This window comes from Artemia franciscana, chromosome 8 (genome assembly GCF_032884065.1).
Source record: "Artemia franciscana chromosome 8, ASM3288406v1, whole genome shotgun sequence".
NCBI lineage: Eukaryota > Metazoa > Arthropoda > Branchiopoda > Anostraca > Artemiidae > Artemia > Artemia franciscana.
The window spans coordinates 254885-274786 of record NC_088870.1 but is presented as its reverse complement, the minus strand read 5'-3'; the positions used below and the strand labels follow the sequence as shown (position 1 = coordinate 274786).

At 36.7% G+C, this 19902-nt stretch overlaps 1 protein-coding gene across 1 annotated transcript in view; it reads right to left on the bottom strand.

The window, feature by feature from the left end:
• Positions 1–19902, bottom strand: part of LOC136029851 (uncharacterized) — a 96284-nt gene that overhangs the window by 37359 nt on the left and 39023 nt on the right. The window contains 1 exon segment of the mRNA XM_065708306.1: positions 14682–14940. Coding sequence (XP_065564378.1) covers positions 14682–14940 — 259 coding nt within the window.

Here is a 19902-nt window from a genome sequence, read left to right as displayed (position 1 = left end):
AACGGAAATAATGTGAAGACTTTCAAAATGCATGGCTCGGAAACCACATTGGGCCACCATGTGTTAACAGCATAGTAGTCTATTCGCGTCTATAAACCCACCAAGCAAAAATAAACTGCATGTATTTTATTCAAGTGGCGCAAGATGATTTGCTAGGTGGCGAAAGAGAGCATTGGCTAGTATCCGTCAGTAAATAAATTAGTTTCCCCCATCATTGGTATCGCGTATTCTAAAACGTCAAGGAACACAAGAAACTGATAAGAGACGAATTTGTGCGGTTTTAATATGTAATTTTAAGTATAAACTACTAGCGCACTTGATAGTTCAGCTTTACCTGCAGAAGTACCATTCAAAATATGCCTCAGCCTAATAGATTAAAATTTTAATTTCAATTAAGGATCTATGTTAACTAGAATATAACGTAAAAACTTTCTGAGAGCAGATATATTGATTTGTTTTCACCGGCTTTCATTTGACTATTAAACAGTTTGTGGTAAAGAACTGTAAGTAAGGAGCGACCCAGCTTATTATTCTGATTAAATAAAACCAACAACTTTTCTTAACTTCAAGTAAAGAGCCACATTAAAACATAAAACGAACAAAAATTATTCCAAATATAAAAGGGATTGTTTCCTCCTCAACGCCTCACTCTTTACGTTAAAGTTTGACTCTTAATAACAATTCTACTTTTTAAAACAATAAAAACTAGCATGAAGCGCGAGGCGTTGAGGAGGGAACAAAATTTTTCATATACGGAATAATTTGTTCGTTTTAAGTTTTAAGGTCACTCCTTACTTGAAGTTAAAAAAAAAAAATTTTTTTTTTAATTTTTGAACGATTTTGAATTAATGCATGTTTTGATTTTGGCTCACCGCACATGAGTAATTAAAACAAAATTTGCATATTAAGTTTTTGTGGCTAAATGGTTTTCTCATAGTTTTGATCGGACGATTTTGATAAATAAAAGGGGTGGGGGAGAAGACCTAGTGCCCTCAAATTTTTGGTTACTTAGAAAGGCAACTAGAACTTTTTATTTTTTTACAAACGTTTTTATTAGTAATAAATAAACGTAACTTTTATTACTTCTATATTTGTATATTTTTATTATGTATATGAGGGGGTCTGCCCCCTAGTCAACAGCTTGCTCTTTGCACTAAAGCTTGAATTTTTTTCCAATTCTATAAGAATGACCCCTGAATCACAAAGGCTGTCGAATAAATAGTTGAAATTACTAAAAATACCATAGTGTAAAGAGCGTGGTATTGTGGAGGAGACGAACCCCTTATATACGTAATAATTTCTGTTCGCATTAGGTTTTAATGTTGCTTCTTACTTCCAGCTGAATATAAACTTTTTTTTATTTATTTTCTCATTGTTTTTTTTAATAGTGCTATGAAATCCTGCATCCACTTCATGGAAATTCTCTTCCCTCATGATAAATTCCTCCATGGAAAGATCCTCGCATGTAACCACCTCCTCCCGCCCCCCCCTAAAACGAAAATGTCCCCCTGAAAATGTCTGTACAATTCCCAATAACCAAGTATACATACAAGCAATGGTAAAAAATTTGTAACTCTCAGCCCCTCCCCCGGGGAATTTTTGAGGATTAAGTCATCCCAAAAGACATAAGTACTAGGATTTTCGACTATGCTGAACGAAATGGCTATCTAAAAATTTTGATCCGGTGACTTTGGGAAAAAATGAGTTTGGGAGGGGGCCTAGGTGCCCTCCATTTTTTTGGTCACTTAAAAAGGACACTAGAACTTTTAGTTTCCGTTAGAATGAGCCCTCTTGCGACGTTCTAGGACTACTTGGTCGATACAATCACCCCTGAAAAAAAAACACGCATCCGTGATCTGTCTTCTGGCAAAAAATGAAAAATTCCGTATTTTTGTAGACAGGATCTTGAGACTTCTATGTTAGGGTTCTCTGATACGCTGAATCTGACGGTGTGATTTTCGTTAAGATTCCATGACTTTTAGGAGGTATTTTCCCTATTTTCTAAAATAAGGCAAATTTTTCAAGGCTCGTAACTTTTGATGGGCATGACTAAACTTGATAAAACTTATATATCTAAAATAAACATAAAAATACGATTCTTTTGATATAACTATTGGTAGAAAAATTCCATTCTTTAGAGTTTCGGTTACTATTGAACCTGGTCGCTCCTTACTATAGTTTTTTTACCACGAATTTTTTACATACGAATAAGTAGAAAAAAAATCTATTAATTAATTTAATTAATAATTGAATAATTAAAAAAACTAATAATTAAAAACCTATTAATTTAATTAGTCTTGATTTTTTTTTTCAGAACAACAGAAAACCAAAAGATTATTGTGCGGTTTATTGCTGTTTCTGAGGAGTTCTTTGGGGGTTTGAATTGTTTATGACACGAATAAGGGCGAGTAATTAGATTGTATTTATACTAGCGGTTTTAATTTTTAACTACTATATTTTATTTGCGTGAGTGTTGATTTTTTTTTAATGCATCACCTTGTATTTTGTATCCCGATTTTAAAAGTGTTGTAAGGCAGGTGTTGTAAGGCAGTAGTAGCAGTAGTATTAATAGCAGTAGCAGCAGGTTCATGTTTCCTTTTAGTCAGGTGAATATCCCACTCATGATACCTGTTGATACGATAATCCGTTCTAAAAGCTGTTGATATACCCACATCATAATCTGTATGCATATAGGATGCTTTTATTAGTTCACCGTTTCCTCTCTACGTTTATTCATTTGTTTATTTCAATATCCTCAGCCTTAGTAGTACCTGCTACAGAAGTAGTAGTTTCAGTTATATTAGTGGTAGTAGTAGTTGTGGTAGCAGTAGAAGCAGCGGTTGTAGTAGTAGTAGTAGCGCACAAATATTGCCTTTCTGGTCACTTGATCATCTCCCTTATAATTTCTCGAAAGTTCCAAATTAATATACTCTGTCATTCCTGAGTTAAACTTTTTTGACAACCCATATACACATGACATGTTTGGATTTGATTCAACATTCCTTGAAAGACTCACCCTAGAATCCTTCGTATTTTGGGGAAATAGTAGTCAAACATACATACCTTATTATTGTAAGGCAGGTGTTGTAAGTTATGCCCTGGGAGTGTATAGATGGTTCTTGTGGGAGTAATGTTGGTATAAACTTCAGAGAGGCTCACTTGTTTGTAAAGTGAAAGTTATAGTTAATTTTTAAGAGTAAAAAAATATCTGAGGGCAACTAGCTCCCCCTTCCACCACGACCTATTTACCACAAACCCATCCGTTAAGAGCTTTGAGATAGCCATTTCTTATAATTCAAAGATTATATAACAAAAAATACGGGATCAACACAATCCCTCAGGGCCCAGGGGCAGGCGTCCAGTTTTTAAGAGTAAAAAGAGATCGGAGGGTAACTAGACCCACCCATGCCTATTCTTTCCCAAATGGATCCGGTATTAATTTTAAGATAGTGATTTTGTTAACATAGTCATTGATAGTCATTTGGCCAGACAAAAAAATAATCCGGTATCGACACAATTGCCCCGGGCCCGAGGGCAAGCGTTGTAAGTTATGCCCAGGGAGCATATATAGTTCTTATGGAAGGGATCCTAAAATAAAATTCAGAGAGCTCAATTGAATAGAAATTGTATATTCTATTTCACTTTTTAAGATTCAAAAGAGATGGGAGGGCAACTAGTCCCCCAACACCCTTTTTACCCCAAACCCAAGCGATACAAATTTTGAGACAGCCATTTTTTCTTAAATAGTTCAAAGGTCAGAGAACAAGACTCCGATGTCGACACAACCCACCGGTGGGCGGACCGGTGGGCGGGCGTTGTAAGTTAAGCCCTGGTGGCAAATATGAGTTTTGCGGAAGGGATGCTCATATAAACTTCAGATAGGGCTCATTTGATTGGAAATTAAAATTTCTATTTCGTTTTTTTCTCAGATTCAGAAAATATCGGAGGACAACTAGCCCCTCCCCTCCCATGCCTTTTTTCCCAAATGCAGCAGATAAACATTTTGAGATAGCCATTTTGTTAAAAATAGCTCAAAAGTCAGATAACACAAAAACTTCGGCGTCGTCACGACCCTACAGAACCCGGGGGCAGACGTTTTATATATGCCCTGGGGGCATACATGGTTCTTATTGAAGGGATACTCGTATGAACTTCAAAAACGGCTCATGTAATTAGAAACTGGAAGTTGAAGTTCACATTAAAGAGTCAAATATGATCGGAAGGCACCTAGCCTCCGCCCCAAATCCTTTTTCCCACAAATACATTAGATAAAATTTTGAAATAGTCATTTTGTTAAAAATAGTTCAAAGGTCAGATAACAAAATTTCCAGTCATAACAAAACCCCCCATGGCCCAGCGGCAGGCGTGGTAAGTTATGCCTTTGGGGTATATATGGTTCTTGTGGAAGGAGTGCTGGCATAAACTTTAGAGAGGGCTCATTTGTTTGTAAAGTGAAAGTTTCTAGTTCACTTTTTAAGAGTCAAAAGAGATCGGAGGGCAAATAGTGCCCCCCCCCTTCACGCCCTTTTCCCCCTAATGCATCAGATAAAATTTTTAAGACAGGCATTTTCTTTAAAGATAGTTCAATGGTTAGATAACAAACCACTCTGGCGTCAACAAAACATCCGGGGCCCGGGGACAGGCGCTGTAAGTTATGATCTGGGGGTCATAGCCATTTTTAAAAAAATAGTTCAAAAATTAGATAACAACAACTCCAGTGTCGACACAAACACCCAGGGCCCGGGGCACGAGCAGTAGGTTATATCCGGGGGGCGTACATGGTTCTTATGAAATGGATGCTCGTCTAGTCTTCAGAGAGGCCTAATTTGATTGGAAACTGAAAGTTCTAGTGGACTTTTTAAGAGTCTTAAGAGATCCGAGGGCAGCTAGCCCCCCCCCCCCCCATGCACTTTGTCCCCAAACCCATCCAATAAAAATTTTTATAGAGCCATTTTGTTAAAAATAGTTCAAAAATAAGATAAGAAAAACTCTTGAGTCGCTTCAACCCCCAAGGGCCCAGGAGAGGGCGTCCTAGTTAACTTTTTATAAAAGAGATCAAAAGAGATCAGAGGGCAACTAGACCCCCCTTCCACACCCTATTTTCCTCAAACCCATCGGGTAAGAACTTTGAGATAGCCCTTTTTTTAAAATAGTTCAGAGATTATATAACAAAAACTCTGAGGTCAACACAATCCCTCAGGGCCCGAGAACAGGCGTAAATTTAGCACCTGGGGCATATATCGTTGTTATGGAAAGGGTGCTCGTATAAACTCCAGAAAGGGCTCAGTTGACTGGAAATTGAAAGCTCTAGTTCAGTTTTTATGTGGTTCTTATGGAAGGAATATTCGAACATTCTTCGGAGAGGGCTCATTTCAATGGAAATTGAAAGTCCTAGTTCACTTTTTAAGAGTCAAAAGAGATAGAAGGGCAACCAGTCCCCCCCAAACCCATCCCATACAAATTTTGAGAAAGCCATTTTTTTTGTTAAACAATTCAAAGGTCGGATAACGAAACTCCGGCGTTATACAACTCTTAGGGCCCCAAGAAGGCGTTGTAAGTTATATCCATGGGGCATATATGGTCTTATGAAAGGGATGCTCGTAAAAACTTCAAAGAGGGTTCATTTGATTGGAAACTGAAAGTTCTAATTAACTTTTCAAGAGTCAAAAGAGAACGGAAGGCATCTAGTCCCCCTTTGCCATTTTTTCGTGATTCTAACGGGGCTCATTCGATTGGAAATCGAAACTTCTAGTGCCCTTTTTTACAGTCAAAAGTGATGGGAGGGCAACTAACCCCCCAACGTCCTTTTTCCTATATGTATCCGATAAAAATTTTGAGGTAGTCATTTTGTTGAAGATAGTTTAAAGGTTATATAACAAAAACTCCAGTGTCGACCCAGCCACCCAAGTCCCGGGGGGCAAGCGTTGTAAATTATGCTCTGGGGGCATATGCGGTTCTTATGGAACGGAAGTCATACATACTTTGGAAAGGGCTCATTTGATTGGGAATAGAAAGCTCTAGTTCACTTTTTAAGAGTCAAAAGCGATCTGAGCGGAAACAACCCCCCCCCCCCCCTAATCCCCTAGCCATCCCCCCCAAATCCATCTTATACCAATTTTGACAGTCATTTTTCTGAGCTAAATAGCTCAAACATGAGATAACAACAACTCCTTGGTCGACACAACCCCCTGGAGCCCGGGGGCAAATGCTTTAAATTATGCCCCAGAGGTGTATAAGCTTTTTATTTAAGGAGGATTGTCTAATCTAATCCTTTCTATAGTCTAATCCTTTCTATGAATCAAGAGTTGACACAGGGCATCTATCCCCCTCCCCCTGACAAATACACCTTCTTTTCCCCTAATGCATCAAATAAAAATTTTGAGAAAACCACTTTGTTTGAAATAGTCCAACAATAAGATAACCAAAACTTCGTTGTCAACATACCCCCCCCCATACCAGAGCCAGGAGAAAGGTTGTAACTTATCCCGCGGGGCATATAAGGTTTTAGCGGAAAAGATGGTAGCATAAACTTTGGAGGGGACTCAAATGATTAGAAATTGAAAGTTCTAATTCACATTTTGAGAGCCAAATGTGATCTGATGGCGACTAGCCTCCCCTCCTCCCGAACTTCTTTTCCCAAATGCGTCCAATCGACTTTTTAAGTAGTCATTATATATAACAAAAGCTAATAAAATATAACAAAAGCTCCAGGGATAAAATAGCCCCAAAGAACCAGGAGGCAAGTATTGAAAAATGTGCCCTTGGGGCGCATACTGTTTTTATGGAATGGATGGTCGTATAAACTTCTTAGGTGGCTTATTTGATTGTTAATGAAAATTTCTAGTACCCTTCTCAAGAGTCAAAAGTGATCGGAGGGAAACTAGGCCCCCCCCCTGAGGCCCTTTTCCCAAAATGCATCCAATCGAAATTTCGAGACAGCTATTTTGTTCATAATAGTTTAAAGATCAAATAACAAAAACTCAGGGGTCGACTCTTCCCCTCAAAGCCCGAGGGCAAGTGTTGTAAGCTATGCCCAAGGGAATGTAAGGTTATATAAAAGGGTGGTCGTATAAACTTCAGAGATGGCTCGTTTGATTGGAAGTTGAAATTTCTAGTTACGTTTTTAAGTTACAAAAGTAATCGGAGGGTATGTATCCCCCCTACACCTTTTTTCCCAAATTAATCCAATAAATCTTTTGAGATATCCATGTTGTTTAAAATAGTCCAAAATTCAAATTTCTTTAAAGAAGGGGTTAAAAAATCCTCTATAGCACCCGGACAAGAGTTGTAACTTAAGAATCGAAAATGATCAAAAAGTAACAAGCCTCCCCCCTTGTGCTTTTTTCTCCAAAAACATCCAATCAAAATTTTTAAGTAATCATATTGTTCTAAATAGTTTCAAAAAATAAAATTAATAAAGCTTAGGGGTAGAAAAATCTTTCCTAGATGCCGGGGCAAGGATTGTAACTTGTGGAAGTTGCCCATTAATAGAATATAAGGTTCTGAGGAAGAGGTGCTCGTATTAACTTTGGAGGGGGCTCATTTGATCGAAAATTGAAACTTCTAGCTCTTTTTTAGAGTGAAAAGTGATAATAGCCAACTAGCCCAAGTCCTACTTTCCCAAAGGGCATACTGTCAAAGTCTGAATATAACAATTTTGTTCACTATAGTTCAAAGGCCAAATAAATATGCTTCATGAGTTAACTCCCCCCTGGCCCCGGGGAAATGGCTCTGAGTTATGAAACAAGTTTTTTAAAAGGAGTTTTTAAAAAGCATGGACATTTTTGCTATCAAAAACGAACAAAAATTAATTAAAAAAAGCTTTCCGAAAGTTTTTTTTTCCAATTCTTTCGAAAGAATTAGGGTTATGTACTTGTAATGAAAGGTGTCTTCACTACAAACAAGAGCAGGGCTACCGCCCGTTTCCCGAACGATAAAAGTATCATTCTCTTTCTTAAATAACCAATTCTCTTACTAAGAATTATCATTCTCTTATTTAAGTGGCTACAAGGTATAATAATTGGGAGAACAGAATTCAACGACAAGTGAGAATTGGATTAAGGATTGGTTACTAGGCCAAGGTAGTCTTCAGGGAGTAGGGGTTATGTACTTCTAATGAACAATGTCTTCACTACGAAAAAGAGTATGGCTACCGTCCGTTTCCCAAACGTTAATATCATTCTATTACTTAAATAGCCAATTTTCTTACTTAAAACTATCATTCTCTTACTTAAGTGGCCAAAACGTTTTGTAAAATTAGTTTACCTTTTTCTGATTATAATAATTGGGAGAACAGAATTCCAACACAAGTGAGAATTGGATTAAGGATTGGATGTTAGGAAACATCATTCTTTACTTAGGCAGCATTATTGCGCTGCCTATGATAGAGGAGGGATATTAACTTATTAAGCCAAGGAAAACCAAAATCTTTAACTATTTTCATTAACATCTGAAAAAAAGACAGGCAATTTTTTTTTACCAATTTCAACTTTTTTCACCAGTCTTACTGGCCGGGTTTTTGTTTTGCCGTATATTTACAACAATACGTCAACCTGGTAAACAATATGTTCATACGTTTTAGAAACCTTTTTTATAACAATAGCGGTGAAGTTGTACATTTACGTCACCATTTCAACTGTTTCTCAGAAACTTTAGTTGCCATTAGCGATGAGGAAGATGAAGGATATCACCAAGACATAAAGGCTATGGACGATTGCCGCCAAAAAAGTGAGAACAAGGGGCTCTTTCGATTAGAAATTGGAAGCACAAGTAGTTCCTGTTTAAGGGACAACAGCAAGTGGGGGGCAATCAACCCCACCCCATGCCTGTTTTCCAAAACTTATTCCGATTCAAATTTATAGATAAATACTTCGTTCAAAGTTCATACCTCATGGTATGAGTTCTTACCTCATGGTAAGGGCTATAAGATATACTATTTAACTATTGCTAATATACAATTTTTATATGGAAGAGGCGTCATTCAGACTTTGGAAGAGACGCATTGAACTGGAAATCGGAAGTTAAAGAGCACCTTTTAAGATAAAAAGTGTTAAGAGGGCAACCAGCTCTTCCTCCTCCCTTGCCCCAACACCTAATAATACATCCGTTCAAAATTTAAGGCAAACTTTGTTCAGAGTTTTCCAAAGGTCGAATAACTATAATTCATAAGCTGACACCGTTTCCCATAGCTTCCGGGCAAGGACTGTAATTTATGGCAGTTGCTATTTATCAACATGTAAGATTTTAGTAGGAAAAGAGGGCATGTTTGATCCTAGGTATTCAGCAAACTTAGAGTATTAAGAAGAAATTTAAAGGAAATGCTGAGGACGATCTCGAGAACAATCAAAACATACTATGTGTTTGCTGTTTATGATAAGGAAACATCAGCTAAGTCTAAGTAACGGCTTTGTATATTAGGTTGTAACTTTCAAGGTATGTTGAAGAGAGATTGGAGGGAAAAGAGCCTCTCCCCTGTCCTTTTTAGGTGGTCCTATCCTCTAAAATGGTCGACATTTGTAAGACAATGTCAAACATCAAGCCTAACTACAGTGAGTTGTTCCATTTCATTTGAGTTGTTCCATGGTCCACAAAAAGAGACAGTACTGATGTTTGCCGATGAGAATTTGCTTGTTTGTCCTGCAAGAACAGTCAAGGAACTGATTTTGTTACCTGATCAATAGATAAGTAGAGTTTCAACTCGGATGCATATAATAAAACTTTCAGACAACTCTGCTAAGACAATCATATTAATTCTCAAGAACAGCAAAGTTCAACATTTAAATAGCAATTAGAACTATTTTCCAAAAATTGAAGGACATTAGTGAATAGCAGGGTGAGCGACTTCGCCAAGACATAAAGGCTATGGGGAACGGTGCCAAGAAAGGTCGAATGCTTATATGATGGCAGTTTACTGTTTCAGTTTAAAAAGAGAATGTTACAGCAAACCACATTTAAGGAAATCGCTATAGCTATCAGGAAAGACAGGACTTTTTTCTTTATCCACAACTCCTCAGAGATACCAAGGGTAATATACCGCTTAGGCTCTTTATGCAATAAAATTATAAATTGTTTTTGAGAAATTTAAGAATTTGTCCAAAAATACTCGCAGTACTTCTAGAGTCGGAAGGATTTGAAGAAGTTCAGTTGCTGTTGGGCAATGTAGCTCTAATCTACATATAATAAAAGGTTTCTTATGCAGCTCTTACAATTGATCAGATCAACCATGACCAGAATCGTGTTAAAAATTATAGAAACACATTTAATAAATTTAAGAAAATGTGTTTGTTACAAAAAGTGTATATTTAGAAAGCCATAAATCACACAGTCTCACAATTGATTTGAAAAAGTAGTAACAGTAACAGAATTCTTGCAAAACCATTATTAGGCATAGATGATGTTGGAGACTCAAACCCAAGATATATACAATCAATAAGGACAAGTTTCAAGAGGCTACAATTTCACGATATTTTTTACTAGATCCGTTTTAACGTCTTTGGCAACTACGACTCATAAACCCCCTAAAACGGACCTTTTAACTCCTTCCTGAATTTTGTATATGTAACTTCTCTTCAAGTTAATTAAAACCCCTCATACACGAACGTTCCATCGAAGTTATTTTGATGAGCCTGGACAACATGGGGGTATATGCCTCCTGAATACCCCCTTTAATCTTATACCAGACTAAAACTTGAGTTTCTTCGTGATTTGCGGAACCCGTTATATTCTTCCAGCTGTGTATTTAAGACAAATAATTCTATGGATAAAATTATGGACTAGGTATTTTTGGCTAGTCCATAAAATTATGGACTAGGATATAAAGAGATCTACAGCTGTAGAAGTTATTGTGAAGCATTTTGAAAAACAATTTTCATAAAGCTACTTTCAAATGAAAATTTGAAAACTTTCATAAAAGACTAAAAAAATGGTTTGGCAAATATCTGCACATTGGAATAAAATAAAACAACTTCCATCTTAAGATCAAGTCTTTTTGTCCTATTTTTGTCCATTATAATATTATCCGATACGTTTAATTCTAACAAAGCCAAATGTTTGAGATATACCTTCATTGTCAGGACATGTAGTTTCGGATTCCTGGGTTTCATTTTCAAATTTACATGGTCCTGAAATTCTGGGTATAGTGGGACAAGGAATATCTTCACATTTCGGAGACAAAAATTGGTTCGGAATGTGGAATGGCTTTTCATTTTCACCTGGAAACCCAACTGCTTTTTCTTTAGTTATGTTTTAAAAAATACGCAAAAGTTACACCTATATTGAAAATACACATCAAATCGGATACATTTGCAGATTTTTTTTTCAATCGTTTTTAAAATCTACTTTTTATAAAGCAAACAAAAACATGAAACGTTCAGCAAAATTCATGGAAATACGCTGAAATATAAGCTCCTGGATTAGAGTAAATTAACAGTAATTAATTAACTAAGAAAAAGATTTGTCGGTCATCTGTCAATCCTAAATCACAATAGTCTACCTGAGACTATAAGAGCGCAAACCATTTAGGCTTAGGTCACTTGTTTACCTGTGAGTTCAACAAAATTTTCATAAGCCGTCATAAGTCAACCCAAAAATCTCGATCGTCCGTATTGCAATTCCAGTACACCTTCCCAGTAGGCATAGCTCATATAATGAGAAGAATCTTAGTTACCCAATTGTCTTCAAAGTCCTATGGACATAGTCATTAATCTTTGAAAGCCTCATTTTACTTGGGATTTCCAATTGCCTTCAAATGGCTAATATAAATTCATAGGCTATTTGAATACCCTTATTCCATGACTATCTACCTTAGTTCTGCCCTAGAATGTGCAAGATGGACGCATGACAAGACAATCTATCAACAAGTGAAATGACATCAATTTTTTACAATTTTGAAAAAGGTTATGCCAGATTTGCCTCTTGCTCAAATCATCAGACTATCTTTACTTTAATATACTGTTGAGTTTGGGGAACATGAATTTGATTAATAATCATTTTCTTATTTATAATAAATAGGCGTTGATTTGCTTGGGCTCGAAGGTAGGGGCCAGTTGGGGTCCAATCCCCTAACTCCTCAAACTTCTTTGAAGTTTGGGACCGTTTCTAATCAAAATATTTAGCATTTAAAAAAAGCTCGGTAAAAACGCCAATTTTGTCTCGGGCCATAAATCTAGAACGCACGTAGCATTTACTGGCAATCCTTTGAGCAGCTCAGTAGGCAAATGATAGCAGTACAAAAAATATCCTTTGCACCATGTTTTCAAAGCTGAAAATCGTGGACACGGACACTATTTGTCAAATGATAATTTTTTATTATAAAAATTAACGTTATTTTCTAATATATATTTCATTGAAAAATTTGGATTAAATTTTGAATTCTTCCATTATTTAATACTTGACTATATCATTTGATTTTCAAGCTGAAGAGACGAAAACTATTAAGAATTACTTTTTTTCATAATTACAATGAAATCTGGGTTTTTTTTGCAAGTCAGCACCAAAGCTAAAAAAATTTCAAGCTCAAATTGGCTCCGTGATCTTTGCAAATCGACACGGATTTACCAAATCAGTGCCCAAAAAAGCTACGTCGGTTTTCGGCTTTAAGCTGGGTAATATTACTACACACCCACAGGCGAAATTATATTGCTTTCTGTAAATTTTACAGTGGATATATTACTTACTGTTCAGTGACAGAGAATAAGCAAATGTAAATAAGGTGATATGTAGTAAGAGAAGGGCTAGTCATATATCAATTTATCTCTCAATCATAAACGCTTCCCAACAAAATTAATGAACGCAATTAACAATTATGTAACTTTTTATTCGACCTGCTGTATCTCCAGTAAAACTCACAATAACAATACCATTTCCAAACCTGTTTCTCCCCGTCTGTGGGTAGTTTTGCACCATGATAACAACTAGGCGTCATAAAATATATAAAATAAGGGTAAAATACATAAAATACCAGCAAAACTGTCAAATAGGTAAAACAAACAAAATAACAATTTTACAGGGGTCTGTAAAATTACGGTAAACCTTTTTTTTTAACCAAATAATTACCTGTAATATATTTTACGAATCATGGTTGGTTCTGGTAGAGGAGGAGGAATTGTTGAGTAATTTTTTACCTACAGGCCGTAACCCTGGTTCAAGCTTTTAACCTGATACTGATAATTATTCGCGGATTTTATTTTGTAGGTGGGTAGTATTAACGTTGGTAGCTAAGACGCTATTACGGTCTTGATCTACGCTTCCGGTAGTTAGAAAGGTCTTATTGTTGGCGGATATGGGCTTGTTTTTCGAATATACAATGGATATGGTACTGTATGTCGTTATGGTGCTATTTTTTGATGTTTTACTGAATAAAAAGAATAATAGTAATATTCAAAGTTGTCTACCGGATATTGGTAAATGTACCATTCGTTGTTTCCTTTGCCGAGATTATTTCACCTCTCGGACTTTCGTTAAGGCCGTGATTAAGTAAACTTGAAAACATCAAGGTTCAAAATTGAAGTTAGGGTAAGCCTCCTGTCCCTCAATTCTCTAGAGACCGTTGATTGTCAATAATCCTTCAAATAGCACTTATTCATTGGCGGAAATAGGTTAGTTATACCAGCTTGTCAATATGGTCTCTAGGGCGATCTAAAACGATTCTTTCTGGCAAAAAAGTTGTAAAAATTTCAGGTAACTGAAAATATTCTATGAGACTGTTCGAAAACAGGAAAATACACCGAAAAATGGTTGCAATCATCTTACAGGTTATTGTCTTCTGCTCATGATAGTATCAATTTTGTTCTAAAAGCAATATCCTTCACAGAGTACATTTGAAAAAAAGCGAGACATTTTCTAAGATTTCTAAGCAATTAGAGGAAACAGAGCAAAATCCCAGCAAACATTTTGTAGCATCTTCAAGAAGCTATGGCCTGATATTAAAAGCAGTATCTTCCGCCAATGAATAATATGAGTAATTTTTAAATATAAATTTTCACTTTTAACATGGGATTTTCGAGTTCCATCAGTTCACTTAATCATGGCCTTAAAGCAACATCCAACTAAAGGTGATTAAGTAAGTTAAAGCAGAAAAGACTAAATAACACGAATAATCTTTTTTTTTTTTTGTCTTGTTTAACAACAAAGAGGTTTACACGCCGATACATTCGTGAACACACTACCAACTAAATTACTAGGATATTTTCTGAAGTCTCCTGTATTGTTTAAATTTTTTAAAAATGGTCAAAAGACGATGCATAATACGGGCAAAGCAAAAAGTGAAACAAAATGAATTAAATACGAAGTAAAAAGCCATAAGTTCAAAGAATGAGGGGTGGATTAGAGGGTTCAGGCAATACTATACATAGAAATATAAGCAAAAAATGAAACAGTTAATCAAAGAATGGTCGTGGATACAAACAATTCCGAGACTTAAACATCAAAGGATTATTAAGGTCGAATGGAGACAGAGTCTGCTACGTCATAAAAGTTAATTTCTATGCCCTAAAGAGGTCCCCCTATCTCTCCTTTGGCGCAGGTGTGAAGAAGAATATAAAAGAAAAAACAATTTGTAGGAAAAACCATAAATAAACAACAAAATGAGCAATGCTGTTTCAGATAGACAATTAAGCTTTAAACAAAAATTCAAAGGCAAGCATTCGCAGCAAATTAATACAAATATATAGAACTAAACGTACCTGCTGTTTGCGCATTCCAGCCATCAATAACACCGGGTGGGGGCGGTGGTAAGGGGTTGGGTCCAGGAGGAGGCGGAGAAGGTATTGTGAGGCGCTGTTGGCTTATTCCATCATGAATTGACCCAAATGACACAAGTGGAGGAGGTGGTGGGATAGGATGACATATACTGCTGGGCAATGGTGGAGGTGGAATACTGGCAGGCAAAGTAGGTGCTGGTGGAGATATATACGGAGGAGGATCTACTTTTGAACATTGCTCCTGAAACAACAAATGCAAGATACTAGGCAGTGTTTCACAGCTGCGATAACAGTTTTCTTTTGCATTCAAATAATTATCAAAAATACCTAGTTTTATGGAATAGTTAAGACATCATTCGAAGAATCAAGGAATCAGCCTATATAAGACAAAAACATCGTTCTGAACTGATATGAGCAATCACTACCATAAAAACATCTTTATGGCAATGTGGCTGCTCTGGTAGGCAGCACAGGCGGCAATAGTAGCCTTTTACCGATCTCAAGAAAGAAATGTACAACTTAATACTGGCTCAATACCCGTTGGAAGATTAGAACCACATTTGCTGAGGTAAGTCGAAAGTCATTGACTTTTTTACCTCCGTAGGCGTAGTCTGGGGGAGGTAGGGTATATCCGGGAGAGGTAGAGTATAATGCACGCAGAGAATATTCCTGAAAAGTGAGTTCTAGCGTAATTTCTGACATAAAACAGGGAACATGTAAGCTACCCCTCCCAGACGATCTGGACGGTTAGCCCATATTAATAAAAAATCCCTAGTTACATCCGCGCTTATTTTGCAAAGAACTCTTGTTTATGGAGAGTTACGGTGGGCTGAATGGAGTCCAGGAAACTAACAAGAGAGGAAATTAAAGTTTCTCTATTCGAAGAAAAACCCAGCGTCATCTAGTACTACCAATAGAAATCTTAAAGCAAATAAAAAAAAAAAAATCAAACAAAATACCACTTATTTAATTCTTTTCACTGAGCCGTTTATTCGTTAAGTCGGAAATAAAAGAATCATTTGTCTCAAAGGGGAACAAGAACTCATCTTCACCTCGATTCCCCATTTCTGATAAATTAAACCTATTACAAGCTTGTTTAGCAATTTTATAATTTTGTTATGGTAGCAGGCGTACTTTCAGCAAGCATGTATGCTGGTGAGAGTGGAGGAGCTTCTAGAAAATAGCCACCCCACCCCCTTGAAGCTTTGAAATTTGTGTTGTTTTTCTATATGTTCCACATGATTTTCACAGCAGCCATAAGTTATTAATGGTGGATTAAACATTGTTATGACAAAATTCACCCTGACAATAAACAGTTGCCTTTAATAACTTTCACATTTCAAGAAAGGCATTACCATTTTCATTTAAAGAAAGTCTCTTAAGAGCAGTTTTGTTGCAATGCCAATAAAAGGAAATGCCGATCCTTTTTAGATTTTTCTTTCTTTCTATGAAAGTTTTTTTCTAGAGAATATAAAAGATTGACGCGCGTAGAGCAGGTTTTACAACAAATTTTATCAATATAAATTTGACAGTTTGCAGTAATACCAAAAATAAAATGAAATAAAAGAGAAATATAATTTTAAAATCGTTCAGTGACAAAAATTCTTCTCTGTTCAGTTTTATTTTCAAAACTTTTGCCAGCCATATGAGCTGAGCTAATCACACAGATTATAAGCTAATTTGCAACCGCAGAGTTTGCAACTGCAAAGACTAGCAAGATCAAGGAGGCACACTCGTGCCTCTATAAAGAGGCGACACACGACAATTTTAAGCGATCTTCGGTTCCAGTGGTCGCAGAGGGATGGGGAGGGATGCATTTCGTAGCCCGAGCTCCAATTAAGAAACCTGCAAACTTTCATCCCCCTCCAACTTTTCCTTCATGGGGAAAATCTGGCCTAAAGTTTCGACCCGTCAACCCCAGTCCCCTTTAACGTTGTCCGATTGGGCTGAAATTCACAAGTTAAGGTCCCCTAGGGCCCAGGAGCTTATCCGCAAAACTTCAGCTCGATCCGATAACTCCTTCCTTGTTTTCCAGAAACCACGCATAGCCACTTAAAATTCATTTTCTTTTTTTTTCCTAGACGCCTACAGGTCACATCCGACATCGGATCTGGGTGTACGAAGACTCATTCGATGCGGAATTCTCCGAGTAATTTTCCTGGAAAGTTTCGTAGGAAAATCTTAACCCCCCGAAAGTTTCGACCCTCCAACCCCCCCTCCCTTTTAACGTTGTCCGATCGGGCTGAAATTCACAAGTTGAGGTCCCCTACGGCCCAGGAGCTTATCCGCGAAATTTCAGCTCGATCCGATAACTCCTTCCCTGTTTTCCAGAAACCACGCATTAGCTACTTAAATAACGCATTTCTCTCCATAAGAGCCCATGTTAATTTGAAATTTTTAAAAATTATTAAGAAGTTATATTTACACACATGCAATTGATTAGCTCAGTCGGTAGAGCGTGGGACTTTTAATCCTCGGGTCAAGGGTTCAAGTCCCTTACGGGCGGTTTTTTTTTCACAACATCAAAAAAATTTTGATAACACCTGGACAGCTTATCATTTGAGAGATAACAGAATATTAGCTTCTTATGAGCAAAAGACACATTTCGGTCATTCTATCTATTTTTTTTTCTATTTTATACAATGATTTAAAAGCGGGGGGGGGGGGGTTCCTCTCCTAATTCCTGTACGAGGAGTACAGGAATTATTAAATTACATCCACCATGGATTGTAGAAAAACGTACAGAATTAATATGAAAAAAATTAAACCTGTACAAAAGAGTCTTTAAAAGCGGGGGGTTTGCCTCTCCAAATAGTCTTCTTATAGTCCTAATTTCTATTTTATACAATGATTTAAAAGCGGGGGAGTTGGGGGGCGGCAGCCACCCAACTTCCTCTCCTAATTCCTCTACGAGGAGTACAGGAATTATTAGATTACATCCACCATGGATTGTAGAAATACGTACAGAAATAATATGAAAAAAACTTCGTTTTCTTAAAGAGTTAAAGAGGCTGCGTCCCAAAGTCGAACCTTAAAACGTACAGGAATTAGAAGAGGCAGTTGGGGGGCTGCCGCCCCCCGAACCCCCCACTTTTAAAGACTCTTTTGAACAGGTTTTTTTGTGGGGGGACTTCATTGTTACTAATTACTAGTTTTGGCGCAATGGTTCTCCTGTCCTCTTGTGTTTAACATTTTTCGAAGTTATTCCATTATTCATTCATTTCAATTATTTTTTAATTAAAAGAGGGCCTTTCCGAAGCCAAGAGTGGGGGGTTAGCAAAAAAACAAAAAACCTGTACAAAAGAGTCTTTAAAAGCGGGGGGTTTGGGGGGCGGCAGCCCCCCAACTGCCTCTTCTAATTCCTGTACGTTTTAAGGTTCGATTTTGGGACGCAGCCTCTTTAACTCTTTAAGAAAACGAAGTTTTTTTCATATTATATGGTTAAGTAACTAAGGTCCTGGAGGTTACACCATAATCAAATGAAAAAATGAGTTTTTCCACTGGAAGAAAGGAGAAACATTTAACATTAAACAAAAAATATTCCTTATATGGAGGGACTACTCACCCCTCGGCGTATGCTAAAGTCTTAAAGTATTCTTTAAAAAATACTTCTCACCCAAAGTCAAGGGACCCTAAGTTTTAGCAGTTTTTCTTAAAAAATTGTCACAAAAAGTCAAACTTTAGCGTAAAGAGCGAGGATTGAGGAAAGAGTAGTCCACCTCACATACGGAATAATTTCCGTTAGTTTTAAGTTTTAATGTTGTCCCTTACTTTCGGTCGAAAAAAACTTTTTTTCGCTTTTTGTTTAATTTCTGACCGTGTTTCAAACCATGCCATGAAATCCCCTTCCGTGTAAAAAGTCTCCTAAAACGTCTTAAGTTAAGAGCTCAGTGTTTTTGCAGACACCATTCGAGTTCTGCACGCTATAGGACAATCATTTATGAAATATTGGTTTTTTGGCAGTACCAGCCGAAAGAGCGAAAGCTATTTACCTAAAATACGCAAATATTTCCATGTTGCCAAATATTCAGATACGGGCTTAGCCTGAGCGTGGTTGATTTATCCTGTCAGTATTTTTGTTTATTATACAAGCTGGCATTGCAAAAATATAGGACGTTACAAAAGGCAAATATGCTTGGTGCGGCATATTTGTCGTTTTGACGAATCAGTAACTATGAAAATAATTCCAAGGCTTTTTACTGGCTAAACCTGAGGAAAAATCCTTCAATAATATTTCCCTGTTATTTAAAAATTTGCAAGGAAAATGCCTTTTAAAGGACGTTAAAAAAGGCGTAAGCGGGCATTCCTTGTATACCAATCTCGAATGATCAGTTATCTTTAAACGAGGGCATATTGAAAAAAAAATATCTCGTTAAAATAAACGAGGGCATGTTGCAGCTTGAAAATAGAGAGAAACATAAGAATAGAAAAGCTGGGAAATTATGGTTTGATGCGCACAAATTATAAAATTCTCGACCACCCTATCAAATTGATGCTTATTTCGGGGCAAAAGTAGAGTACACCAGACGACTTAATAAGGATAAAAAAAAGACACTAATACTTGATTAAGCCACCAAATACACCAGTGGAAGCTCTTTCTCTAGCCTTGTCGTATTTACGTTCGGCTCTAGCCACCTCCCAGAAAAATAGAAAATACTAAAATATTTCTAAAATCTCATCCTTACCTAATCTAGAATGTCTTACAGTTTATTTCTCTGTAAGGTCTAGTTGGTAAAAAACAATTTAACTTTTTATTTAACGCCTTCGTTTATATTTCTTTATTTATAACGCCGAAGATGAAAAAAATAATTTAATTATGATATTCGAACCCTGAGTTCAAAACAAATATTAGACACGTCCAAAGCAAGGAAAGTATTCAGGATTTTAATTAAAAGAGAAAGGGAAGAGATTAGTCGTTTTAAGTTTTAGGGAGGAGGAAGGTAATGTCTTTAAAGTAACGAGGAAGGGCAATTTCTATGAGAATTATTTGAAATTCTTGTAGAAATGTAAAACCACTGGATTTCCCGTTGGGAAGTCCATGACCTACTTGTGTACGTGACCTGCACGCACTAAAAGTTTCAAGTAAATATGGAAAAAAGTGATGCACGATTTTATGGTGGTGGTTGAATGGGAGGCATGATCCAACTTTACCGCAGAACAATATCTACTATCGTCAAAAGTAATTCCACCCTCAATTTTCAAT